We start from the raw sequence: 27,729 nt of genomic DNA on the forward strand, positions 1-27,729 counted from the left end.
AACTCCTAAGGTCAAGCAATCCTCCCATCACAGTCTCCCAAGTAACATGACCATAGGCATGTACCACCATGTCATGCTAGACTTTTTAATTTTTTGACTATATAGAGTCTCGCTCTGTTGTCCACGCTGGTCTTAAACTACTGGGCTCCAGAGATACTCCCAACTTGGCCTCCCAAAGTGCTGGGATTACAGGCATAAGTCACAGCACCTGGCGTCTGTTGTATTTTTATATTTTTATCCTCAGCAATTAGCAACCGGGCTAGCACATTGCATATATTTGACAAGCATTTGCTAGATGAAATGCAACTAACAGAAACAAGTTTAAATAAAAGATATTAAGAAAACTGAACACACTTATACACACACACACTTTATATTTCTTTGCTCCTCTATCCTTAAATGTAGTTCCTATATTAGACATACTGCATTTAAAATAAAAACTCAGGTTACTTATCAAGAATGTACTGCTTTACATTGTTAAGAAAATCAGAAAATAAGCCACAGACTGGAGAAAATATCCATAAATCATATATCCAATAAAGCACTGTATTCAGAATATATAAAGAACTCTCAAGACTCAATAATAAAAAAAAAATGGGCAAAAGATTTGAATAGACATTTCTCCAAGAAGATAATAAGGATGACAAACAAGCACATGAAAAATGCTCAACATCATTACTCATTGGGGAAGACACACCAAAAGCACAATGATACCAATTCACACCTATTAGAATGGCTAAAAAACAAAAACTTGACATCAAGTGCTGGTGAGAATGTGAACAACTGAAACATTGCTTATACATTGTTGGTGGGAATGCAAAATGGCTGGGCCACTTTGGAAAGCAGCTTGGCAGTTTCTTATGAAGTTAAACATGCAACCCGCATACAAGCCGGTGGTCTCCCTCCTAGGTATTTACTCCCTCAATATGAAACCTATTTTTCATACAAAATCCTGTATGAGACTATTTATAACTGCTTTATTTATAGTTGCCCCAAACTGAAAACAATCCAGATGTCCTTCAACTGGTGAATGGATAAACTATAGTACATTCATGTAAAGGAATACCACTCAACAATAAAAAAGGATGAACTACAAATTCACGGACACATTCATGGATGAATTGGAAATGCATTATGCTAAGTGAAAGAAACCAGATTCAAAAAGCTACATACTGAATGATTCCATTTATATGACGTTCTGGAAAAGGCAAAACTATAGGGACAGAAAATAGATCAGTGGTTTCCAGGGGCTCGGGCAGGAGGAGGATGGACTACCAAAGTATACAAGAGAATCTTTGGGGTGGTCACAAACTATGCATTTATTAAAACTAACATTAACTGTAGAGTAAAAAAGTGAATTTTGCTTGATCACCTGCCTTATAAAAGAATAGATGCCCCTTAAGAAAAGATGGCGGCATTAAAAACAAATGCAGAGAATGACTATCTTCTGAGATGGTTTATTTGCAACTGACATGAGAGACAGAGGACTGGATTAAATGGCCTCTTAAAATTCCTCTGGCCAGACATGATGGCTCACACCTATAATCCCAGCACTCTGGGAGGTGGAAGTGGGCAGATCACTTGAGCCCAGAAGTTCAAGACCAATCTGGGCAACATGACAGAACCTCGTCTCTACAAAAAAATACAAAAATTAGATAGGCAAGGTGGCATGCACCTGTGGTCCCAGCTACTTAGGAGGCTGAGATGGGAGAATCACTTGAGCCAAGGAGGTCAAGGCTGCAATGAGCCATGATCACCCCACTGCACTCAAGCCTGAGTGACAGTGAGACCTTGTCTCAAAAAAAAAAAAAATCCTTTCAATCTCATGGTCGTCCGCATACAAAGCCCCCAAAGACTAGGAACCCCTGAGTTGCAGTTATTGTCAATATGACATTTCCCACATTTCCAGCGGGAAGACATACCTTAACAATGTCCTTTTCTTTCATCCATGATGGAAAAGAGATGCCCTGGCTGAATATCTGAAATAACACTGATCTGAGAGCATCATAGTTATCTCTCTTTACTTGTCGAACACATTTAATATGATGCCGCCAAAATAGCTCCTCATAAGCCTAATAGCATAAAAAGAGAAAGTTGTTTATTAATTCCACCAGACAAGAAAATAAAGAAAGTGAATTCACTGTATTTTCAGTGAGGTGTTCCTCCCAACTAAAGCGGACAACAGAAACAATGATAAATTATGAATATGACTGCATGGACTTTTAAAGTGACTCTCATTTGTACAGGTGTTATTTTAGATGATAAATCCTGGAAGCAGAGCTGGGGAAGGTCACCTTGGGCAGATAATGGATGCGACCTAAGCACAGTGAAAAACTCTGTATACTTTTAGGACCACGCTAGATATTTATATGTACTCCCTCCACCCTTTTTTGCTTTTGCTAGTGGCAAGATTGGGCAGCACTGCTGGGGATATTTATGAAGATTGGTCCAACGAAAATTCTAAAAATCCTCAAAATATTTTACATCAGCGTGCCTGATCTTTTCAAAGACAGTCTCCACTGCACATGCGGATGTTTAATAGGCCTGGCCAGGAGGGCGCTGAAAAGGCACAAGGCCTGAGTTTCCTGGAATTACAGACCTCATCGACCTGTCCTTGAGGGCACGAGCTCCAGGTAAAAGCCCAAAGCCAAGGTCTAGCCGCCATTTGGCTTTTGAGTTAGAGCCACAGTTGTTACTTGATTCACATTTTGGTATTGATGGATCTCTGGATTTAGTAAAGCAGAAGGGAATGTTTGTTTCCTGATTTTGGCAGACAAATTCTCTTTCTCCCATACCCTCTAAAAACAGACACACCTTCCTCATCAGTTTGGTACGGGGTGTCTCTCCTTTCCATTCTCTTGCACAATAACTGAGTAAATCAACCTCTGCCTCCACACTGAGGTTCCCTGGACCAAATAAAAAATAAAAAGCTGTTAATTTTCCCTTTCTTCTCCCTTCTCGAACCCTCTCTGCACCTTAAAAATAAAGAAATAGATGAATGAAAATAATTACTTTTGAATTTTCTCTGCAGATATCCAATCCACCTGAAAGATAAAGAGAACAATAACATCAGAATTCTGCTTTGAATAGTAAGGATATATTTGAAATTTAAGGATGATACAGTGACCTACCATTTCAGCTTGTGCCCTGAATATAAATGTAGCCTCCTGAAGTAGCAGACGGCAGCCATCAGAAATGAAACTGCCAACATCACAAAGCCTTTTGCCATTCTCCAGACAGTGTCTAAGGCTTGGCTTGTAGCTAGCGTCCAGGAGTGAACTTGGTCACTTCCTATGAAAATTACAAAAAAAAAAAAAAAAAAAAAAAAAAAAAAGGCACATCACAATTACACAAGTTTGCTTTAAGAGAAAAAATGCAGAGAGAGATTGCATAATTTTACCTGCAAAGTATCTATCACTGATTTACGTAAATATTTTTTAAAGTATTTAAAAATTGAATCCAAAAATTAAAGAAATGCCTGGTTCTCCCATAATCAGCATCATATATAAAAACATCTTTGTTCCACAAAATTAAGAAGAATAAACATAAAGAGTATGATGGGCTTCAGAATCTCTCAGACTCAAAACCTGCCTCTACTACTTTATTTAGATGTGCGACTATGGCAACATAACTCCTCTTTTGAATTTTCTTGGCTGTACAATGAGTGTGAAAACACTGACTCTGCTAGGGAAAGGTGAAACAAAATTTTTAAGCACTAGCACAATGGCTGCCACACACTTGGTTCTTGCTGAATGTCTGAACTGAATCCCATGCACAATTACAGGGGTTCAATTCAGACCCAAGTACACTGAAGGCGGTCAAACCACGTGACGTCTAGAGATGCCTCCAGAGACACCTCTGTATTAGTCCATTCTCATGCTGCTAATAAAGATGTACCTGAGACTGGGTAATTTATAAAGGAAAGAAGTTTAATTGACTCACAGTTCAGCATGGCTGAGGAGGTCTCAGGAAACTTACAATCATGGTGGAAGGGGAAGCAAACACATCCTTCTTCACATGGCAGCAGGAAGAAGTGCCAAGCAAAAAGCGGGGAAAGCCCCTTACAAAACCCATCAGATCTCGTGAGAACTCACTATCATGAGAACAGCATGAGGGTAACCACTCCCATGATTCAATTACCTCCCACTGGGTCCCTCCCATGACACTTAGGGATTATAGGAACTATAATTCAAGATGAGATTTGGGGAGAAACAGAGCCAAACCCTATCAGCCTCCAATATCCACTTCTGCCCGTTTATATGTTTGAACCATTACAGGCCATAACATATGGCATTACTTAAGCAGCACAGAGCAAGTAACTCAGACAGCAGGCACATAGATATCATTTCCAGAAAGTAGACCACTTAAAAGGAGTCATGAGATCTCTTTGTGATGCTGCATAAGATACACACCGTCATTCCTGATTTGACAAGAGAGAAAACAGGCCTAGAGAGTTCAAACAGTGCACCTGTAATATTTTGCTATGTTCAGTAGATTCCTAATTATACTATGTTTGAGCACATAAAATGCTGAAGTACAAATGAGAAAGAGGACTTTGAATAATGACCAAACCTCTGGGGTTCACTGCAAAATAATTTCCTCCACAGTACATAATTTAGTAAAATTCCAGTGCTTAACTATATTAAAAGACTCATCAATGTAGAATCTAAAATTTTGGCATATTTTATCATCTGTATATTTGATGTGATATTTACACTTATAAAGAAATAATCTGTCAGCAAATAAAGAAAAAAACACTAGCATAGCAAATTTTTTTTTTTTTTTTTTTTGAAATGTAGTTTCACTCTTCTTGCCCAGGCTAGAGTGCAGTGGTGCGATCTCGGCTCACCATAACCTCCGCCTCCCGGGTTCAAGTGACTCTCCTGTCAGCCTCCTGGGTAGCTGGGATTACAGGCATGTGCCACCATGCCCAGCTAATTTTGTATTTTTAGTAGAGACAGAGTTTCTCCATGTTGGTCAGGCTGGTCTCCAGCTCCTGACTGCAGGCGATCCGCCCACCTCAGCCTCCCAAAGTGTTGGGATTATAGGCGTGACCAACCGCGCCCAGCCAACACTAGCAGAGATGGAGTCTTGCTCTGTTGCCCAGGCTGGAGTGTAGTGGCGCAATCTCAGCTCACTGCAAGCTCCGCCTCCCAGGTTCATGCCATTCTCCTGCCTCAGCCTCCCGAGTAGCTGGGACTACAGGCGCCCGCCACCACACCCGGCTAATTTTTTTTGTATTTTCAGTAGAGACAGGGTTTCACTCTTAGCCAGGATGGTCTCAATCTCCTGACCTCGTGATCCACCTGCCTCAGCCTTCCAAAGTACTGGAATTACAGGCGTGAGCCACCACACCCGGCCAACACTAGCAAATTTTAAAGATACATTTACAATTACTTAAAAGGATATTTTCAAAAACAAGTGATTATCTTTTCCGAACAGTTAATTAGCTATTCAAATCATTATATATTTATTCCCACCTAGACATTTAGTAAAACTTTTTATGAAAGCTTAAAAATGTAATGCTAGGCCGGGCGCGGTGGCTCAAGCCTGTAATCCCAGCACTTTGGGAGGCCGAGACGGGCGGATCACAAGGTCAGGAGATCGAGACCATCCTGGCTAACATGGTGAAACCCCGTCTCTACTAAAAATACAAAAAAACTAGCCGGGCGAGGTGGCGGGCGCCTGTAGTCCCAGCTACTCCGGAGGCTGAGGCAGGAGAATGGCGTAAACCCGGGAGGCGGAGCTTGCAGTGAGCTGAGATCCGGCCACTGCACTCCAGCCTGGGCGACAGAGCGAGGCTCCGTCTCAAAAAAAAAAAAAAAAAAAAAAAGTAATGCTATATTGCCTTTACATCTATAATTTAGATTTTTATTAATTCAGCTTGATTTTTCAACTTTAAAAATTCTGACACATGCAAATATTTTTAGTGAAGCTTTAAATTCATGGAAGAACTAGAATTTTACCCACGTGATACATACTTTCTTTTATTGTAGGTACAAACGTTTTTTAGAAAAATGGACTATAACATGATTTTAGTTTTTTTCTCATTATAAAAGGTGGACATCGGCCGGGCGCGGTGGCTCAAGCCTGTAATCCCAGCACTTTGGGAGGCCGAGACGGGCGGATCACGAGGTCAGGAGATCGAGACCATCCTGGCTAACACAATGAAACCCCGTCTCTACTAAAAATACAAAAAAAAATTAGCCGGGCGAGGTGGCGGGCGCCTGTAGTCCCAGCTACTCGGGAGGCTGAGGCAGGAGAATGGCGTAAACCCGGGAGGCGGAGCTTGCAGTGAGCCGAGATAGCGCCACTGCACTCCAGCCTGGGCGACAGAGCGAGACTCCGTCTCAAAAAAAAAAAAAAAAAAAAAAATTAAAGGTGGACATCTTTTCATATCAGTACACATAAATCCACATTATTCTTTTTAATGATGAATAATATTTCAGTATAAACTGTCCTACATATAAGCATTGCTTTTTTTTGAGACAGGGTCTTGTGCTGTTGCCCAGGATGGAGCATGGAGAACAGTGGCATGATCACAGCTCACTGCAACCTCAAACTCTTAGATTCAAGCCATCCTTCCGCCTCAGCCTAACACTGCCTTATTGATAAAACACTTGGATCATTCCCCATTTCTCACTTTTACAAACAATGCTGCGGCAAATATGCTTTTCTAACAGTCCTTGTGGTAGCTTTTTTAAAAGGATAATTTCAAGAAAATAAAATTCCAGGTCACAGGGTGTGCACATTTTCAATTTTGATACATACTGCCACAGACTCTCATCACATATATGAGAGCACGTATTTTCCTAAACCCCAGTACTGGTGTGATTTCTCACTTTAGCCTCCATTTATGAGGAAAGTTCTCCTGAACATAATGGCTGTTCACATCTCTTCTTCTCTGAAGGCCTTCTGAAAGCATCTGCCTATTTTCCACAGGGTGGTGCTCAATTGTGGGTGGACGTGAAGGGCTTGCAGTCACTGAAGTGGGGATGGCTGCTGCCCGCTCCAGGGACACATGCTCTCATCTGTCACAGGCTCCATCTAACCTGCTGCAGTTACAACCCAGGAACCTACTACTTGGCAGTTACCAACCAGCCCCTGCGGAATCTGAGGTGAGATCCTGAAGCTGGGCCATCTCTCCTGAGCACAGGGCCTCTCCTGCAGCTGCCAGCCCTCCATGAGGACCCGCTACAGACCAAGACTCTCCCCACTCACACATACTCTTCCTAGCACATGCCCTTATCCTCAAATCTCAATCCCACCTACAATCCAAGAGATTGTGATATGATCAACCTGTCAGAAAAAAAAACCTAGAACACACACCTGCACTCCTGGTCTCCCTCTACCCAATGTGTCCAATTGTTTTGTCAAGTAACTCCAGCCAAGAAGGGCCACGGAGCCTATTCATGGAGGTGCTGGTGTGGGTACCAGAGAACCATCTGGAGGTGGATGGGAGGGTACTCTGCAAGACTTGTAAGTCACATGGAAGCAGGCCATGGCCATAGAGACATGTATAGGATCCGTACGAGCTGTTCACTGATAACATTAGAAGTGGGGCTTCTGCATCAAAGGATAAGAAATACAGTGTTTTACTAGGAAAGAGTATGACTTCACCAACAGCTACAATAGCTACAATTTAAGCTTTTATTATGTGCCAGCCCCTATGTTAAGTGTTTTACAGGAATTAATTCATTTACTCCTGTGACCATGCCATGGAGCAGGCAGTAAGAAGGCTCTAGAGTCTAACAACATGGTCCCCATGCTGGCCCTGCACAGGGCAAGTGATTTCCCCTCCCTAAGCCTCAGTTTCTGAATCTAGGAATGAAGACAGCACATAGCAGAGCCTGGTGTACAGTGAGTGCTCAGTGCATAGTCACTCTTACTATCATCACCGCATCACAACACAGGAGGCACAGCAGGATCCAGCTCTCAGGGCTGCTGTGAGACTGAAAGGAAATGTTGGGAAAGCACTTTGCACAATACCTGACACACATCATAAGTACCCAATAAACACGGATTCTTGTTGTTATTGTTATTACTCTAGTAACCCTAATTTTGCAGAGAAAACTTTGAGGGGGAAAAGATTAAATAATTGCCCAATGGGACTCAGCCAGTAAGTAGAAGAGCCAGAATTCAAAAACAAGAGCAATGTGATATGCTATGGTATGAATGTGTCTTCAATGAGTCCCACATGTTGGTTTTATGTGTTGGAAACTTAATCACAAAATTCATATGATGATTGGAGGTGGGGCCTTTGGGAAGTAATTAGGATTAGATAAGGCCATCAGCATGGGGCCCCCATGACAGAACAGGTGGCTGACCTGCGTGCTAATATCCTCTCATCATATTACAATGCAGCCCTCCACCGTATTACAATGCAGGAAGAAGGCCCTCACCAAATCTGGTGCCTGCCAAGCTCTTGGACTCCCCAGTCTGCAGAACTGCAGGAAATAAACTTGTTTCCTTAGAAATCACCCAGTCAGCCGGGCGCGGTGGCTCAAGCCTGTAATCCCAGCACTTTGGGAGGCCGAGGCGGGCGGATCACAAGGTCAGGAGATCGAGACCACAGTGAAACCCCGTCTCTACTAAAAATACAAAAAATTAGCCGGGCGCGGTGGCAGGCGCCTGTAGTCCCAGCTACTCAGGAGGCTGAGGCAGGAGAATGGTGGGAACCCGGGAGGCGGAGCTTGCAGTGAGCCGAGATCGCGCCACTGCACTCCAGCCTGGGCAACAGCGTGAGACTCCATCTCAAAAAAAAAAAAAAAAAAGAAATCACCCAATCTGTGGTATTCTGTTACAACAACAGAAAATGAACAAAGACATGATGCCAGAAGTTGCCTCCTTTACCACTTGGCTGTCTTGCCTCTAAATTAGGGATCCGAGGAAATCTTCAAATTAATATTGCTATAGCAAGTAAATTAAGACTCTCTAAAATGAAAATTTTTAAAAATTTCTCCTTCCTAGGCTAATAACTGAATTACAACTAAAAAATGATACAGAGGAAAACACCGTAATGAGACATCTTGCAAAATAGTGTCATAATGACAGTTCTGATGACCTCCAGCATCAAATCTCATTTCCCCAAATACAACTGAGATAAAATTGTGGACATGAGAAGGTTCACAGGGGTCCCCCTTCCACCAGCCTGCCAAAGAGAATTCTACAGTCCGTGGCCCAGCTTTCTCGCCTCTGCCCCGGAGAGGGATGCCTGTAGAAGGCTTGGTGATTGGGACTCAGAGAAACAGGAAGGGAGAAAAAGTTTCACCTCCACGAATTCAGTCATTCTACATTTTAAAAAACAGAACAAAAAGGAGTGTGTTGGGAGGGAGCAAGTTTTGGCAAAAAGAATCTCCAGAAAGTCCACAAGGGGACTTCTAGGACAGTAGGAGCCTCAGGTCCACAGTGAAGTTTCACAAGTCCACAAGGAAGTTGCAAGGGGAAGTGGAAAAGGGCAGTGTTGCCAGAAATTATGGATTTGATCCTCTTTAATGTCTTTGAAGAGACACAAAAACATGAAATTTCTTTTCAATGTTTTTGAACTGAACCACTTGGGCGATGGCTGAAATTAGACCATATATACAGCACAATGCATATCTGTTACATTGCGAAGTGTATTACGTCTCCCTAGCCATCAGCATTAATGTCTCATACATCTCCCTAGTCATCAGCATTAATGCATGCTGGGACCCCGACCCACACAAGCAGAATGCTTCAGCAGTGAACATGTCCTAGAGGAATTACCCCAGGACCTCCTGAAATCAACAACGCGAATATCAGAAACTAAAATCTGATCTGTAATTACTCAGACTATATGTGGCAGATGAGACTATTGGTCAAAACCACACACACACACACACACACACACACACACACACACACACACAAAGCACCGTTTTTGGTGGTAAAATTCTACTTAGGGTTTTTTTTTTTCCCCATTCTCTACAATATACCAAAGCTGAAGTTATTCAAACATTAAAACAGGAAACCAAATACACACACACACACACCTCAAAACCCTGAAAACAAAACTAAAAGACACTGAAAAGCCGGAAACCGAGTGATCGTGCAAACAGCAGTTCTACCCAGTAGATAGAGCCTGAGGCTCCTACTGTCCTGGACATCACAGTCTCTCTATCTCATGGAAACTCAGCAGCGTCTGGTTTGCCTCAAACTTCCAGAATCTGTACTATCTCTACTTCCTCATGGGCCAGCTGCATAGTCCTCAACCTCGTCTACTTCCTCTCCTGATCTTATTCATGGTATACACAATATCAGTACCTCCACGCTTTCTCTCTACACACAGACTCTGTCACCTGCATCAAGCCCACTGACTTTCTCCTGAAGCAGAGGTGGTCTTTCAAGGGCTACTGAGCAGGCCAGGGAGCGGGGACATCAACTCTGAGCTAGGAGGACATAAAGGCAATTGAATTTAGATGTCTGAGGTAGCAGAGGAAGTGAAGATATATACATACAGTGAAATCACCTGGCTAAAATAACTTAAGGCAGAAGTACTACATTTAATAAACACAACAGGTATTTCCATCTGCTTCAATGTCCTATTATGGTTAGTTAGCAGACGATGGAAGAGAGAGTGGTAAAGTGAGGCTGATGGAATAGGAAGGAACTCAAGGGAGTGGTGAGAAAGGACCCTCTCTGTGGCAAGAGAGGTAGGAAGATGGGGGTGGGTGAGCACGCAGAGGACACAGACACTTCTGAGGTGCAGGGGAAACTTCACACTTTTCTGAGCTGTGCCATGGAACCCTGCTCCCTTTGAAAAGGTGAGTATGGCTTTTGGGTCATTTGTAATCAAGGGCAGGAAGTGCTGCACAGAAGAATAAACTAAAGCCAATGGAACAGGCAGACAGGGACGGGCTGGGAAGGCCTGCCCCCTCTCTTCCCCAGACCCCTCACCAATTCCTCACACTTCTTAACCCCCTGGGCTGGATGCCAGGCAGCGAGGCAGTGAAAGGCAAGACACACTCCCTGCCCACAGAGAGCCCCTGGCCTGGGGACACAGTGTCCTCCTGTCAGCTGGTCGGGTGAGCACCTCCATTCCCCAGGAGGTCACCTCTCTCAGAGGCTTTTAGTTTATCCTTAGGCCTCAGTGTGACTGCAGGGAAAGGCTGGGAGCCTTCAGTGTGGGAACTGATTGTCTAATTCTGAGAAACTCAGCTTAAGAATAAAGCAAAATATTGTACATTAGTCTAAACAAATAAATTAAGCATTACACAAACAGATGGAAAAACACACAGAACAAATCCTGTTAGGCCATCAAGCTTTCTAAATAATTTGGAGCACATGGAGATTCAAGAGATTTCTAGAAGTTAGCACAGCAGTGTGAAAGAGTGAGTTTAAACTGTCTTGGTTCTTGCAAAATCATAGATTAGTTGGTTGTTTTTATACCAGTTATGGGGGAAATATTAAGAAAAAAACACCCTCTTAATAAATTCTTGAAACACTAAACTCAAAGGACCTTCTGAACTTTTGTATTTCAGGCATTAATTCTGCTCAGTAAGAAATGACAGTCTTCCACTTAGTAGAATATAATAGCCAACAACTACAAGATCAATATCACTGAGAAAGAGAACCACCAAGTGGGAGGATTTTATCTTGAAAGTCATGACCACTAAGACATTCAACTGTAGGCTGTCATGCAACCCACTTATGCTGTCAGCACCATCCCCCCAGGATGGGGCACACTGCCCCCAAGGCTCCCTCTAAACTGAAAGTATCAATAAATACGACAGGAAGCTGCTCCTGGCCAAACACTGAGAGGATCGTGTGTGTGTGTTTTTTAAATAATAACACAGCTCAGAGTCATTTTTCTTTTTAACTGCGCACATCTTCTAGAGGTGTTGAATGCAACCCATCATTTTACAGGTAAGTTTCATTTTCTAATCATCTCATTTTAAAAATCCACCCAACTATAAAACCACAAAAGCTATAGATGGGATAGGCTACTACTGAAGAGGAAGTTGTAATTCCTTCCCCGTGGAGTCACAGAACTCCAGCACTGCCACTGCTTTATCCAACCACACAGGCCTCCCCAGCCTGGGAGAGACAGCTCATTTGGCAAAAATGAGCAAAGGACTCTTGTCTTCATTCTGTCATTTTCTAGCTACAGGACTAATCACTTAGCCTTGATGACCCCAAGAAGGTACCCCAATGGCTGAAAAGTGATAGCACAGGGTTAGAACAAAATTAAACAAAAAAGCACTATCTGAATATAAACCATTTGGCTACCATCTCCCACCATCTGTCATCCTCTGCTTACATACCTCTCAGCTGGGAACTCGCTCCACCCTGTGGGCTCCATTTCCTTTTTTCCTTTTTTAGAATGTTTCTCTCTTTATTGATCAACTGTGATCATTATTCTACGAACATAGATTAAGCTCCTCCCGCAGGCCAGGCACAGTGCCAAGAGCTGATGCTACAATTATAAATGCAACAGACTGGATCCTCCTGGCAGGGACTGACAGACGGACTCCTAGTGGGAACAGAGCACCACTGAGGCAACGCTCCAGAGGAAAGGAACGCAGCTCCACAAGCACTGTAACAAGGGAATCTGACCTAAACCAGGTTGAAGAATGCTTCCCTAGGACACGAGGCTGAGCTGAGATCCAAGGTTGGACAGGAGCTTGCAAGGCAAGGAAAGTGAGGGGATGCTGGAGAAGCCTGAAGGTCCCATTCAAGAGGCTGATGTTAACTGAAGAGCAAGGGAAGGCCGTGAGAGTTTTAAGCAAGAGACTGAGGTGTTCAGATTTGTAACCACCCTGATCTATCGCTTGGGGTTATGAAGAACAAGTCTGATTCCTCTTGCATATGACGACCTTTTACATCTTTCATGGGACTGCAGAATGCTTTGGGCTGAAGGCAGAATTCTACTTGTTCTTTTAGGCTTCCCAGAGTGCTCCCTCAGCAATATGTCCACACTGCAGGCCAACTCAGTGTATTCACGACTGTTTCCCACTAGCCTGCAAACACCTCTAAGGCAAATGCTGAATCTTAATTCACTGTGGATCTGGTAATCTGATGAGCTGTCACAGGAATGCTTCATTTTTTGAGGTGAAGAAACTGAAGCCCAGAGAAAACAAGTAGAAGTCTGAACTTGAACCCCCACGTTCTGATGTAGAGTTGTGCCCTCTGAACTAACCACTGTACATTACTGCCTTCCCCTGAGTAATTCTCTTCGAAGTTCTATCATTTCCATCATTTCTACTCTGCATCTTTCTCTCTTCTAGTTTAGACAGCTCCTGTTTTCTCAACCAATCCCTACATGGTATCTTTGGGGAGTCTCTTCGATGTCCTGGTCAGTCTCCTCTAAACTCTATCCACACTTAATGTGAGACCCCCTGTCAAACACAATGTCCTGGGTGTGATCCCCAGGACAGAATTCAACAAGGTGACCACCTTCTTCATTCTACATCAAGGGTAAGTCTCTGAAAAGGGTCAGAGAGTACATATTTTAGGTCTTATCAGCCATGATGAGTTGATCTGTCTCAACTACTCCGCTCTGCCCTTAAACAGGGAAAGCAGCCACAGACAATACACACAGGGCTCCGATCCAATAAAACTTTATATATGGACATTGAAATTTGTATTCCATCTAATTTTCACATGTCAGGAAGTCGTATTATTTTCATTTTTACCATTTAAAAATGTGAAAACCACTCTGAGGTCATAGGCCATGTAAAAATAAACAGTAGGCCAGATATGACTCATGGGCTGTGGCTTGCTGAACCCTGTTTTAGATGATACATTCACAGCAATGCAGCCCATGATTGTACTGCACAGCTACAAAAAACCCAAAAGCCACTGACTCACATGCAACCTGCTGTCAGCCTAAAGCGCTTTGGACCTGTGCTGGGGTGTGTCTCCCCATCTCTGAAGGGAAGAGAGGGACCAGGGGTTTCACTCACTCTCTTCAAGTTTCCCGGTAGAGAGGCCTTCCTGGAGGTGGGGTTCTGGCTCCCCTCCTACCGCCTTTACTCCTTCCTGAAGGTGAGAGATTGATCTGAGTGGCAGATTTTTTTTTAAATGGCATGCTCAGCTCAGCCCCTTTCGCCCCCACAGACCTGCCCGTGCAGAAGGAGTCCTTGGGCCTGCACTCTCCTTGGGAGGGAGGCCTAGAACTTCAGGAGGGAGTTCAGCTTGGGCACTGCTAGCAAGCCCAAGTGGCCACACAACTAGGACACGTGGATTTTATGTCACTGAGCTGACTTAGAAAAATATGTTCTCAATCTCTGACATCTGTGTCTACCTGTCAGTTCAGAACATAGGAAGGGAAACAAAGGGTTATCCAGATCATGTGGGCCAGTTCTGGGATCTTTAGACCCAGGCAGGACCTGACATTTATATCTGCCAGATTTCATTTACTGATTTGGCTCACTGCTTTGACCTGCCAGGGCTTCGGTGGCACGTGGTCTGGTTCAACTTTCAGGCCTTTAATATCAGACTTCCACATCCTAATATAAATCATTCATGAACACGTTCACTAAAGATATACTTTGAGATAAGTCACTCTTCACTTTTGCCCTGGTGGTGACTTTTCCATTACTCAGAATCATTTGGGCACCATCCCTAATAGTTACTAATCCTTCCGATTGGTCTCCCTTCCCCAGTTCTGTTTTCTACTCCAGAGCCAGTGTGGGTTTGTTTTTTAAACATTCGATGGATGTATCATCTCCTATGCAAAACTCTTTACAATGCAAAACTTTTACAATGTAAAACTCTTTCCATGGCTTCTCTTATTTGTAGGAAAGACCTACATCCTGCTAGCCACTGATATCAGCTGCAAAGAGCCCTAACCAATTGTCAGAAAGGTAAAAAATGGTCAGTACCTATGGTTGCATCCTAGCTAGAGACCTCAGGAGCTGGTTCTTCTGTAACCAAGAATACTAGTGACAGTCAGTGGCTTACAAAGCCACAACTCACCCCATAACCTCTCACCCATCCCCTGGGACCAACTGAGAAGTCAAGATTTGCCCCCCTGGGTTCAGTGTGATCTTGCTGATGGGACCACACGGCCGAAGCCTCCTTGGCCACCTCGCCGCCCTAAGTCTTTTACCCCTGCTCCTATCATGGACTCATATATGTTGATGTGGGCCTGTAGATCTGCTCTCCTAAAGGGAGACCAGTGGCTCATCAAACTTTATGGAACACTGCTACTCAAAGTCCACAGGACAGCAACATCAATACCACTGGGGACTTCTTAGAACTACAGATTCTCAAACCCCATGGAAGCAGTATCTGCATTCCATCAAGACCCCCAGGACCCTGGCCCTGGCTCCTGTGGATTTTCAGATTTATTAGGCTGAGGGCCAGGTATGTTTTTTAAGCTCCCCAGCCATTCCAACGTTGCCAGTGTTGAGAAATCCTGCTATGGAGTAACGGCACCCCCACCCTTAGCTGCTTCTGCTATCTCAAATACATCATCAGATGCCAATTAATTTCCAAAGTTACCATTAGGAGAAATAAGGCCAGACAAAGAAAAATCCTACTGGTCAAGTAATTCAACTAAAAATAAGTGTTGCGTCTGTTTTGTGCCCCTTTCCCTTTGGCCAAAGTAAGCGGTTACTTTTACTAGTCACAGTGGCTGTTTTTCTATGACTGGAAGCTACGTCTATCTAAAAAGGAACTTTTCTGAAAAAAAACTTTTTTTCAGATGGAGTCTCACTCTGTCGCCCAGGCTGGAGTACAGTGGCACGATCCGCAACCTCTGCCTCCAAGGTTCAAGCGATTCTCCTGCCTCAGCCTCCCAATAGTTGAGATTACAGGCACCTGCCACCACACCTGGCTAATTTTTGTATTTTCGGTAGAAATGGGGTTTCACCACGTTGGCCAGGCTGGTCTCGAACTCCTGACTTCAAGTGATCCACCTACCTCGGCCTCCCAAAGTGCTGGGATTACAGGCATGAGCCACCATGCTCGACCAACTTCTCTGAAAATAATGAAGAAAGGAACCTGACCGTTGCCCTGGCCTCCAGGGAAGGTGGCCAACTCCTCCTGGTTTGCCTGGGACTCTCCCAGTTTTAGCACTGAAAGCTCCACATACTGGCACATCTCTCAGTCCAAGCAAGCTGGGACGGTTGGTCACCCACACCCAGTCCCCGTTATGGTCTGACTCTGACCCCTCCCTCTTCTCTCACCTCTTCCTCTTGCTCCAATATAAGGAATGCCTTCACTTCCTCCTAGAGCTCGCGCCTGCCTCCCTGCCTTGCTTTGCCTGTACTCTTCACTCTGTCTGAAACATTCTTCCTTCTAACCATGTCCTAGCTCATTCCACTCATTCTCCAGCTCTCAGCTCAAACATCACTTCTCTGTTTCCAACCCCCAGGCTTGAGCAAATTCCTGTTTTCCTCTCTCACAGCACACAGTGCCCTTTTCACAGCACTTGCCACAGTTTACACAATTGTGTTTGTGTTTGATTAGTGTCTGTCTCCCTGTGTAGACAGTAAACGCCTTAAGGACTGGGACTGAATCTGTTTTCACTCCGCTTTCTGAGTGCCTAAGTACACAGGAGACAGTTAATAGATATTTGTTGAATGAATGAAATGAATCCATGTAATCAGGATCCCGTCCATGTGTCTCCACGAGAGAGACAGCCAGCTTCTCCCAGGGTCTGTTCTCTCCTCCTCCCATCAAGATCAAGCCCTGACTTTGGGCAGGCACATGGCTACTCAGATAAAGGCTCATTCTATCATCCCTGGGTGCTGGGTACAGCTGTGTGAGTGACTTCTGGCCAAGGAGAAGTGGAAGGTGCAACTTTCAAAAGGGCTTGTTAAGAGGGGTGTGTTCCTTGCCCTTTTTCCTCCCTATTAGCTGGAATGTAAATGTGATGGCTGATGCTCCAGCAGCCATCTTGTACCCAAAAGTGGCAGTGGGCATTGAAGCCAGGCATAGTGGAGAAACAAAGTGGAAGGAACCTGGGGCCCTGACACCGTGGAGATCATCCCAGCCCTGGGGAGCTAACTCTCTTTGACGTGAGCGAAATAAATGTATTCACCTACTTGGGGCTGTTCTGTTACCCAACCACATTTATGCTAACTAAGAGCCTCTATCCTGGTGGTCCCTTCTGACTTTTAATATGTATGTCAGAAATAATGAACCACCAGTGTGTTTTCTCTTCCCTTAATTACACCACATAAATATAAAGCAGGAAGTGAGAATGTGAAGTGGTCATCTAGTAGGATGGTTTCAAGGTAGCGAAATGAGGAGGGAACTGAGGGACTCAGGAACTCAGGGTCTGGTCCTAGACAGCTGAGCCATCTGGACCTCAGCTTCCTCCCCTGTGAGCAAACATAAGCAAGCCAGGCCATTAACTGCCATTTCCCTTCATTCTCCAAAGGCCTCCTTATTTTAATATGTTTCAGAGTTATATTAGAGGAATAGCCACGTTGGGGCACAAGGCACAGGAGTAGAAATAGTTGTGAAATAACTGACATTCAACTAAACTCAAAACATTACTCAAAGCTTGCACCACAGAAAAGATGCCCTAAGTGTGTATGGAAGATACGTAAGATCTTGATAAATGCCAGCAAATACCCCAACCCTTAGAAGTTCAAGCTGAGTTCTACAGATCTATTAAACCAGTCGACCCAAGGTTAGTTCTAATAAAGAGTCTTTTCCACAAGGGTCTCTATGGTGATAATCAGCTTCAAAAAGACTGCTAGAAGGGGAGGAAAAAGGAACATCAAGGAGACTGGGAGGGAAAGGGAGATGTAATAGGCTCCAAAATTCAAACAAATGAATCAATTACATATGGGAGAAGATACAGTAAAGTGTGAAGAACAAGACAGTATGAGGTAGATCACCAAGCATAGACTCTACAAGTCCTCTATCATGACAGTCAGCTAACTAACCAAAATTGAGTCTAACAAATATTTAATACTTAAAAAACAAAAATAGAGGGATATACCATGGATAAAACTGATCTAATAAGCTCTCTCTTGTTTCAAGGGATTTTTCTTTAGATCTCCTAGGAATCAATATGCCCAAGACTTGCACTGCTTCAGGCACAAAACTGTGGGACCCAACATGTATGTTAATACTTTCATTGGCTATGTTTCCACTTCAAGCTGAGCAGCCAACCTAACCTTAGCTACAAGCCAAACTCTAAGTTCATTTTGTAAATGCCAAGTAAAATGACAAATTGTTGATCTCATCCACTGACATGAGTGCCACCAGCCCTTCCTATCTAGACAGTGACTGGTTACATTCAGCCCATGCTGGCACTGGCTTGCCATCTCTTCCACTTCCCCTTCCTATCAGCCATTCTGCTTGCTCTGCAGCATTTCAGCCTGTCCAAGTGGTGGATTTGGAAGACACAGAGCACCCAGTCTTTCTTTAACTCTGGAGAGTTCACAAGCAAGATGAGGCCTTGTCATCACAGGTCAAAAAATACAGCCCCAAAGTATCAGGTGTTATTCTAAGACCTAGGAACAGATTCATTACCAGGCAAGAAGGAATTTAGTTCATTTCTCTTAAACTTGGAGACTAAATGCTACAGAGGTCTATGCCCTGGCTTAGAGGACAGACACAGATTGTTCAAAGTACACGCTCTGATGAGCTTCCATCATCATCAGCTCCACTGCCCACCTCCATTCCTGAGCCATTTGGGAACTGGTTTGTACCCACCGAGGCTGTCCCAAGCCTAGAAAGAGATGAGAGCTCATCTCCACCGTGGTGGGTACAGGAGAGGGAGGTATGATTCTTTTTTTTTTTTTTTTTTTGAAACAGTAAATACTTGATGTTTAATGGTATTTTCACTTCTGATTTGAGGGAAGACTCTCTTGAGAATGACTTCCAACTACATTATTACTCGCTCTCCTAGAAGACTAATCCTAATATTCATTAATAACCAATAATATGGCAAGAGGAGAAAGAGCTGAGGTATTTATCACTCTCTCTGCTAGAAGACGCACCCAAATATTCATTAATAACCAATAATACGGCAAGAGGAGAAAGAGCTGAGGTATTTTAGGTAACTTTGTGTCTATTTATCCAGTAATTCCACAGACTCGATGTCATAGTAATATGGCTAAATCAACAACAAAAGATTTACTATTAAATTCTTAATTTAGAGATTAATCAAGCATAGCATTTTATGTGCTACAGTTTCTGGGATTTTTGTTTATTATCTAGGAATCCCAGCAATAGTACTAACAGGCAATAGGCTTTTGTCTCCTAGAAAGGAACATAAACATTTTAACATCCTCTTAAACATGATGTCACCTGTCTATTCTGGCTCCAATTAAATGGGAAAGTAGAAAAATGGACTATTACTAGCATAAAAGGTTACTGGAAAAATGAGAACATATACAAAAGCTTTCTGTTGATTTAGAAGTACCATTTAAATGTTCTTCCATTAAATTAATTACAAATCAGATAAATGTGTATGCAACCTCATTTTGAAAACAGATTGTCTTACCAAGTAGCTGAACGTATACCAGAGGACTCACACGGACAGGAGAGAATGAAAGGATTTACTAACCAAATATACTAATCCAATAATTCCTCCAAAAATTAAGTAGAGGCTTTAATAGCTACGTACGGGGAACGACTAAACTAGGAAATTTAGCCCAGTAATAAAAACTTTTTCATAATCTCTCTTCTCCTGTACCCAGACCTGCGAGAGTTGTCTCAAACAATAAAAACAGTATGCAAATGTTAACCCAACCTTAATTCAGAACGGCTTAAATATGATAAGGTAACCTTGGAAACTATGGAGAGCTCTCAGGTGGAAGCCAGAACTCTGTTTCAGGTGACAGAAGCAGACAGATTGTTAAGAATCTGTTATGAGTGGAGTCCCATGCCAAGGCTTACCCTGGCCACCACTTACTAGTGGAAGCCTTGAGCAAATTCTGTAGCCATTGTGAGTGTCACAGAGTCGTGAATGTAAAGATTATATAACACTATCTGTGGTCAGTGTCTCCACATCTAGCACCCTAAAGAAAATTCAAATGCCAACTATTTTTGTGACAGGGACAAGCACTGGGTGCTACAGGCACATAGGAGAGCACCCACTTCAGGCCAGGGAGCCAGCCAAGGCCTCCCAGATGAAGCTACGTCTACCTTGAGACCCAAGCCAGAGAAAAGGTCATTTTCAAGTTAATAATACCCAATCAAGACTTTCTACTGAGATAAAATACTTGGTACCAAAAAAGTTACATTCTATTTGATGTTTATTCATCTCATAGAAATGTAAGAGAGAAGTATAATAGGACAAACGGGTGGCAAAACAACAACAACAAAATCAACTATGGACCACTTGGTTTTAAGCATTCTGTTGTGGGTGCCTTTAACTGCAGTGCTTTTTTCCCCCACAGCCCTCAAACTATTTTTTAGAGACGGGAAATATTTCTCTTGACAGTTACAACTAGCAGCTGCTAGTTGTAACCAGCAGCTCTCAGGCCTCTTTTCCTTGGCACACACTGTCTACCACCAGCGCCCCCTCTACTCCTTCTTCTCCTCCTCGAGAGTAAAGACCTTAAAGGCACTTGTTCTAGAATAAGGTCACAATTCTCAGCACACTTTCGACAATCCATGTGGAGAGAATGCTTGCGCCCACACTTCTCATCGTTCCTCTTGCCACCTGACCAATCACTGGGTCATTAACAGGTCCACCTGCCTACTCTCCTTTTGAACACAGAAGTTCCACCAGGTAAATTCACCTGCCTGCCTGGTGATTATCTGCCGCTGCCCATGGGAACAGGCCAAAGGCTGCTTATGGTGGCTCAAAAACATCTGCATCATACATACAGTTGCGCCTACTTGAATGGCTTTGGATTAACAAAATCCAGGATATCGAGGAATACACCTTTCATTTAGCAGACACATCTATGTGGGAGGTGAGTAACCTTGTACAAGTTTGTGTGCGACTTGGTTTCTTTTCTTTTTTTTTTTTTTTTTTTTTGAGACGGAGTCTCGCTCTGTCGCCCAGGCTGGAGTGCAGTGGCGCGATCTCGGCTCACTGCAAGCTCCGCCTCCCGGGTTTACGCCATTCTCCTGCCTCAGCCTCCCGAGTAGCTGGGACTACAGGCGCCCACAACCGTGCCCGGCTGATTTTTTGTATTTTTAGTAGAGACGGGGTTTCACCGTGGTCTCGATCTCCTGACCTTGTGATCCGCCCGCCTCGGCCTCCCAAAGTGCTGGGATTACAGGCGTGAGCCACCGCGCCCGGCCAACGACTTGGTTTCTTAAAATAAGATTAAAAAATAACAGCTACTTCATAGTAGAAGGTAATATTAATAACAGTAGCAGCAGCTAACATTTGAGTGCTTACTCGGAACTACAACCAACCAGTTCTAAGCATTTTCCATGTAATAAATGAACTAAGACACAAGAAGCACCAAAAAACATTAGCCATTACCATTATTTTTAAATGTCTGATTTAGCGTTAAACTCTTTCCTCCAAACAAAACCTTACCTAGAACAGCAAAAAACAACAAAACAAACATAAAAGTATACAGAAACAAAAAAGCAGAGCAACTCCAAGTACAGCTGGAGTGGGTCCGCTGTTCCACACCGGGCATTCCTATTCCCCCAACACCAGCCCCTAAGAACCTCCAATGAGTCCTGTGGTTCCTGAAATCATGGCTGAAATGTGAAGGCTACCACTGAACAGATGGACAGTGGTGGAGAGAACCACAGCAGAGCTGAGCCAATCAAGGCAGTTAATGGTCCGAGTCTGGCCACATGTCAGAAGAGCAAGGAAGAGTGTGGGGTGCACACATTCTCCCTGCAAACACAGTGGTCTGCCTAAGGTGTGCTGGTGACTGTGAGCTTATTCCACTCTATGACCATCTCGCTCTGCCTTCCTAATAGATGACAGCGTCTTCTCCGGGCACTGCACTAAGTGAACTTCCAATGCTTCTTCCATGCATCTAACATTCTGATTCACACAGTCTTCTGGATAATATTATGCAGAGATGCTTAGTCCACGATTCTCAATATCCTAACATACCCTAACACTTTAAAGAAGAAATAGTAAAAATTAAACAAACAAAAAAACCTCTTCTGTGGGTTTTCTTCTGTTGTCTGGTTTTATTGTGAAGTGTTACTTGCTGTTCAAAAGCTAAAAAAGTTGTCCCTATACTAGCTTTGACAACTGATTTTAAAACTGGTTTTATTTTTGTTTTGCCAAATACCACTGGCAAAGAAGGGAAGCTATGCTTGTAAGTCGTCAGAAGTTATGTTTTGGAGAAAAAAGTTTTCCATAATCTGATCCTTGAATCACATTCTTCCTCTGCTGCACACCAACTGCAGATCCCACAACTGGAGCAGAGGAAAGAATGCCTACCCGGGCTCGCAGCACTGGCATGCATTGAGCTTGGTGCAGAGAAAGGAAAAATTCCGGGTGATGATGTTAAGCCCGGAGTAGGCACCTTTCTGCCTCCCAAACCAGCCTTTCCAGCTGTGCTCCTGCCTCCATTTCCAATTTTTGTTTCTCTGCCAAACTATAGCAGGGAGGAGAAAAGAAAATAACATAATAAAAGGTTCAAACGAATACACCCATAGGAAATATGTGGCTAATTTTATAATAACCCAAGGTGCAGAAAGGTTTTTAAAAATGAGTTCACTCTCCAAACTTTTGAGAGTGGGAGGTAGGACAGAGTTCTCCACTGGGAAAGGTTGCCTGGATCAGCTAACCGGAGGCCTTCATTTTATGGATGACACATCAGAATGATGTCCTCTGACTCCCAGAAAGGTGCTGTTTCCACTGCACCCAACAGTTTGCTGTGTGAATTAAAAGCTCATGCTGGGACCAAGAACAGCAATTCATAAGCAATCCCCGCAACTGCCAATTTGCCATAATCAGTGCAGTTCCTGCAGCCCAAACTCTGTGTTTGGGAACCGGCATCCTCGCAAAATTCACTAGTGGGCTCCAGACAAATATAGACACGGGCATGTGTTCCTTCAAAACCAAGAAGCAGCTATGCTTCTTTCTTGGGGCTGGTTAGGAAGACATCGTATGTGGACTTCAGAGGGGGAGAGGACCCTGCTACCGAGGAAGCAGGAGAAGACTTCAAGACCCAGTGCCTGAACTCCCAGGCTGCGCTGCTGCCCTTGTTGGGTGATCTTTTTTTGATTTTTTTTTTTTTAGACGGAGTCTCACTCTGCCGCCCAGGCTGGGAGTGCAGTGGTGCAATCTCGGCTCACTGCAACCTCCGCCCGCCGGGTTCAAGCAATTCTCTGGCCTCGGCCTCCGCAGCCTCCTGAGTAGCTGGGACTACAGGCGCCTGCCACCACACCCGGCTAATTTTTTGTATTTTTAGTAGAGACAGGGTTTCACTATGCTGGCCAGGCTGGTCTCGAACTCCTGACCTCGTGATCCGCCCGCCTCGGCCTCCCAAAGTGCTGGGATTACAGGCGTGTGCCACCGCGCCCGGTCCCGTCTGGGTGATTTTTTTTTTCACCCAGAGTATTCCGTGTTGTTAGCAAGTCTCGAGTGCCGCGAAGGTGTGCGCCACATCCTCTGCCAGCAGGGCGCGAAACGTAACTCCCTCCGTCAGCGAGTCGAGCTCCCCGAGAGGATACGGGGCCCCGCTGGTCCACTCACCCCGGGCCCGCTCCCAGGCGCAGGGCGCGACCTCCGCCGCTGCCTAGGCTTCCCTCGCGGCTCTGAGGGAACCTCGACCCCAAAGACCGGCTTTCCTCCAGGAACCTGCGTTTCCCGCCCGGACAAGCGACCTAAGCTGCCTGGCCTCCCTTATTCAAATACAACCCCGTCCCCGACACCGGCTCGACCCCCGAGTGGTGGTGCAGCCCCGCCTCACTCCCGCCCGGCTCAAGGGCGCGCTCCGGCTCCAGGACTCCTAGCCCCCGCTGAGCGGCACCGGCGGCCACAGAGGAGGGCGCGTCCCAGGCTGCCCGCAACCCCGCCCGCCCTGACGGTCCCTGCCCGCGCCCCCCGCCCGGCCCTGCCCGGCCCGGCCCCAGGCTCACCTGCGGCGGGGGCGTGAGACCGCTCCCGCTCCCTTGCCCGCGTGGGGCTCCTTGGCGCCGCCATGCTGGCCGCGCCGCGGACAGGCGTTGGGCCTCTGCCCGAGGTCTGCAGTGGTCTGTCAGACGCGACGGCCGCCTGTCGGCGCCCAGGCTCGCTTCCCTGCGGCGGGCTGGGGAGGGCGGCGGAGTCGCAGGGCGGGGATTGGCACCGACTGACGCGTCGAACAGCCAATCAGAGGCCGGGGAAGGGAGGAGCTGAGCCTAGAGGGGCGGGTCCTCCGCACGCCGTCGGGGTCGCGGGCCAGAGATGTGCGGAGGCGTTTGGGGCTAGGTCGCGGGGCGGGAAGCTACTCCTGGGGTCCAGGCGCGTTCCCGAGGCTGGGAATTCCACTTGGGCGGTTCCGGCGGCCTCCCTGGCACTTTACATCGAAGGCCTGTTGAGTGGGAAGCACAATCCCGGAGGGCCGGCTGATGAGGGCGAGGAGTCGGTGCGGTTTCCCCCGCGAGAAGGTTACTGCGCTATCCTGCTCAGTCACGGCCGGGGTGGGCAAGCCTGGAGTCCAGATGGAGCTGTCGGCCTAGGGCCTGTTTACCGGACTGGGGAGATTTTCTAATCTTTCTTCTCCCTGGATCAGCAGAACAGGGTTACGCTTACTTAGAACTCACAGTTTACTTTGGGGGCGCGAATATGTGCATTATTGACAAAACTGTCCTCTTATAGAATGATTTATCCAAAGGAAAAAATATGGGAGTAGTTAACAGTAGAATAGACAGCCCAACAATGAAAAGGCGCTCACAAAGTTCTCCCCCGACTCCCCCGGTCAGATGGCCCCCTTTTTTTTTTTCTAGAAGAAAAAGGAAGAAAATGAAAATCCTGGTGAACACTTCCTCTTTCTCCAAGATACACAGTTGCAGAGACAACCGACTGCATGGGAAATGTTTTGCCATCTTTTGAAAGAAGTTCCGTAACTAAAGAAAGATGTGAGAAACAGCCTGGAATTTTGTGTGGCTTCAGTAGCCTGAGGGCAATGTCGACAAGTAATTGGATCGCTTTCCTCCCTTTCCCTAGTCTCAGAACACAGGTCTTTGGCCACTCCAGTGAGATTCTTTATCCCGGCAACAACAGTTAACTTAATGCCAAGCATTTACTGACAGCTGGCATCCGGCCACATGCTTTAATATATGGGTTTTACATGCATTGCTTCATTTAATCCTCACTTGCCCATGAGGTAGGCACTGTTATTATCTCCAATTTACAGACCAGGAAACTGAGGTTCAGGAAGTACTAGTGCATAGTTTGAACCTAAGTCTGAACCCTCAACCGCCCAACCATTCTCCAATGCATGATTCACAGAAGATAATAAAAATGTTCCCAAACTCTGCTGCATGTTTAGAAAATAATCCCTTTTATCCAAATCAGATTTTTAACATTGAGGGGTAGTTTTCTACAACCATAAACCACCAATTGCGTGTATAGAGCCACGTTACTCATACAAAATAAATGACTTAAAATTGTTGTGCCTAAGTTACCTAAACAAGCGTATGAGCAGTGACAAGTACAAATTGTCTATTCTAGAAACTAAAAATACCAGGGCTAATTTCTTGTGGTATAATAAAACAAAATTTACTTAGTCCTTTAACCACAAAACAAATTAGCCAGTTCCCCTCCCTCCTCCCACAAGATAATATTTATGAACACAGCTGTTGGTACTTGGCCTAAAATCCTGTCAATTAATTCACATTTAGGATTTTGGTTCCCTGTAATGTTGGTTGTTACTCCAAAAGCTGAATGAGAGGCCTCTTAGTGTGGTACTTAATGACAAAACCTTGGAGCCAGACTGCCTGGTGTCCCTTCATACAAGCCATATGGTCTTACATAAGTTAGTTAACCTTTTTGTGCCTGTTTCCTTATCTGTAAAATGGAGCACCTACGAGTATCTACCCCGTGGGATTCTTATGGGAGTTACATTACTAAATATGTGCAAAACTCTCACAATAATGCTTGGCACATGAGCATCACATAAATATAAAGATGTATATACATGGAGATTTCTAATTGGCTTTCTGGTCTAACCATGAGTGATTTATTACATGTCTGCACAATTATGAAGTTATTGATTTTTTAAAAATACCTAGATCATGAGCTCTTTGAGAGCAGGAACTCTGATCTAGAATCCCTAGAACCTGGCTCAGAGCTTAAATATTTATGAATGGGTAAATTGAGAGTGTGGTGTGAGGCCAGCTGGAAATCATGCTGAACAAAGACCTCTGCAGCAACGGTCTTAGCTGAAATGTGGACGCAAATCATCACGCTCGCCAAAACATCCACCTTAGAACTACCAAAAACAGGCAGTGCCTAGCGTTGTGCCCAAAAGCCACCTGATTATGACTCTGGAAAACTCAGAGTGAGTTAGGCCAGGAACAGTGGTTACTCCAGCTAGTTGCATGAGGGTTGTGATATGACTCAAATCAGAAGAAAGAAAGAAAAACTGGCCAGTAGTTCCCAGCAAATATTTAATTGGAGTTTTTTGTTGTTGTTGTTTTTATGAGGTTTTCTTGACCATTTGAACTCTGAAAATGGAATGTGAACATTCAGAGCCTTTCAAGGTTCATGTTGCAAAATGTATTTTCTTTTTCTGTTTTTGAGACAGAGTCTCACTCTGTCGCCCAGGCTACAGTACAGTGGCGCTATCTTGGCTCACCGCAACCTCCGCTCAGGTTCAAGCGGTTCTCCTGTCTCAGCCTCCCGAGCAGCCGGGATTATAGGCGTCTGCCACCATGCCCGGCTAATTTTTGTATTTTTAGTAGAGGCAGGGTTTCACCATGTTGGCCAGGCTGGTCTCGAGCTCCTGACCTCAAGCAATCTGCCCACCTCAGCCTCCCAGAGTGCTGGGATTACAGGCATGTGCCACCACGCCCAGCCCATTTTAACCACTTTTTAAAGTACAGTTTAGTGGCAGCCTGAAGGTCCCAGTATGGGGATAGACAGAAGCCCCTGCCAGGGCCTGCTGGGAGCTTCAGGGCTCTTTGTGCTACTTGTGTGCCTGCTGTGCCAGCCCCTTCTTGAGGGTTCTCCTGTTCCTCCCTGTTTAGGCTTCACACCTTGCCCCTCACCATTGCAGCCTTGTCCCACTTGATTTCTTAGCGTTGCCTGTGAAATGTCAGCTTGGATCTTGGCCTCACACCACTTGCAGCATTTGTTCACCTTCACACTGGGATGCTGGAAGTGTGGCATCTCACCCATGCCCTGGACTGGCATGTGGCAGGGTGGCCCACACTTCTAGCCTCTGCTCATCCAAGAAAAAGATCATATGTTGGCTTTCAAAAATCGCTGGGTTCTAGCTGGGCACGGTGGCTCACGCCTGTAATCCTAGCACTTTGGGAGACCAAGGTGGGCGAATCACCTGAAGTCAGGAGTTTGAGACCAGCCTGGCCAGCATGGTGAATCCCAGCTACTCTGGAGGCTGAAGCACAGCAATTGCTTGAACCTGGGAGGCAGAGGTTGCAGTGAGCCAAGATTGTGCCAGTGCACTACAGCCTGGGCAACAGAGTGAGACCCTGTCTCACAAAAAGAAAAACAAAAAAATCACTGAGTTCCTAGGAGGTTATTTTTTTAGGGGATGGTTTCCAAATGGCCCCAACAGCTGGGTTCAAATCCTAGAATGTAATTTATTAGCTGGATGACCTGGAGCAAGATACTTTAAACCCTTTTTGCCCCATTTCCTTACTTATATATTAGTAATAATAATAGTACTTACCTAAAATGGGGCTTGTAGA

General features: G+C 44.9%; 1 protein-coding gene across 1 annotated transcript in view; it reads right to left on the bottom strand.

Moving 5' to 3' along the window:
- Positions 1 to 24,113, bottom strand: part of OTULINL (OTU deubiquitinase with linear linkage specificity like) — a 31,230-nt gene extending 7,117 nt beyond the window's left edge. The window contains exons 1-5 of the mRNA XM_071099088.1: positions 23,953 to 24,113; positions 3,132 to 3,291; positions 3,013 to 3,044; positions 2,815 to 2,906; positions 1,923 to 2,072 (exon numbers count right to left, since the gene is read on the bottom strand). Coding sequence (XP_070955189.1) covers positions 1,923 to 2,072; positions 2,815 to 2,906; positions 3,013 to 3,044; positions 3,132 to 3,291; positions 23,953 to 24,016 — 498 coding nt within the window. The 5' untranslated portion in view covers positions 24,017 to 24,113. The remainder of the gene's footprint in view (positions 1 to 1,922; positions 2,073 to 2,814; positions 2,907 to 3,012; positions 3,045 to 3,131; positions 3,292 to 23,952) is intronic.
- Positions 24,114 to 27,729: the final 3,616 nt, after the last annotated feature.

This window comes from Macaca nemestrina, chromosome 6 (assembly GCF_043159975.1).
Source record: "Macaca nemestrina isolate mMacNem1 chromosome 6, mMacNem.hap1, whole genome shotgun sequence".
In the NCBI taxonomy this organism is placed as follows: Eukaryota; Metazoa; Chordata; class Mammalia; order Primates; family Cercopithecidae; genus Macaca; species Macaca nemestrina.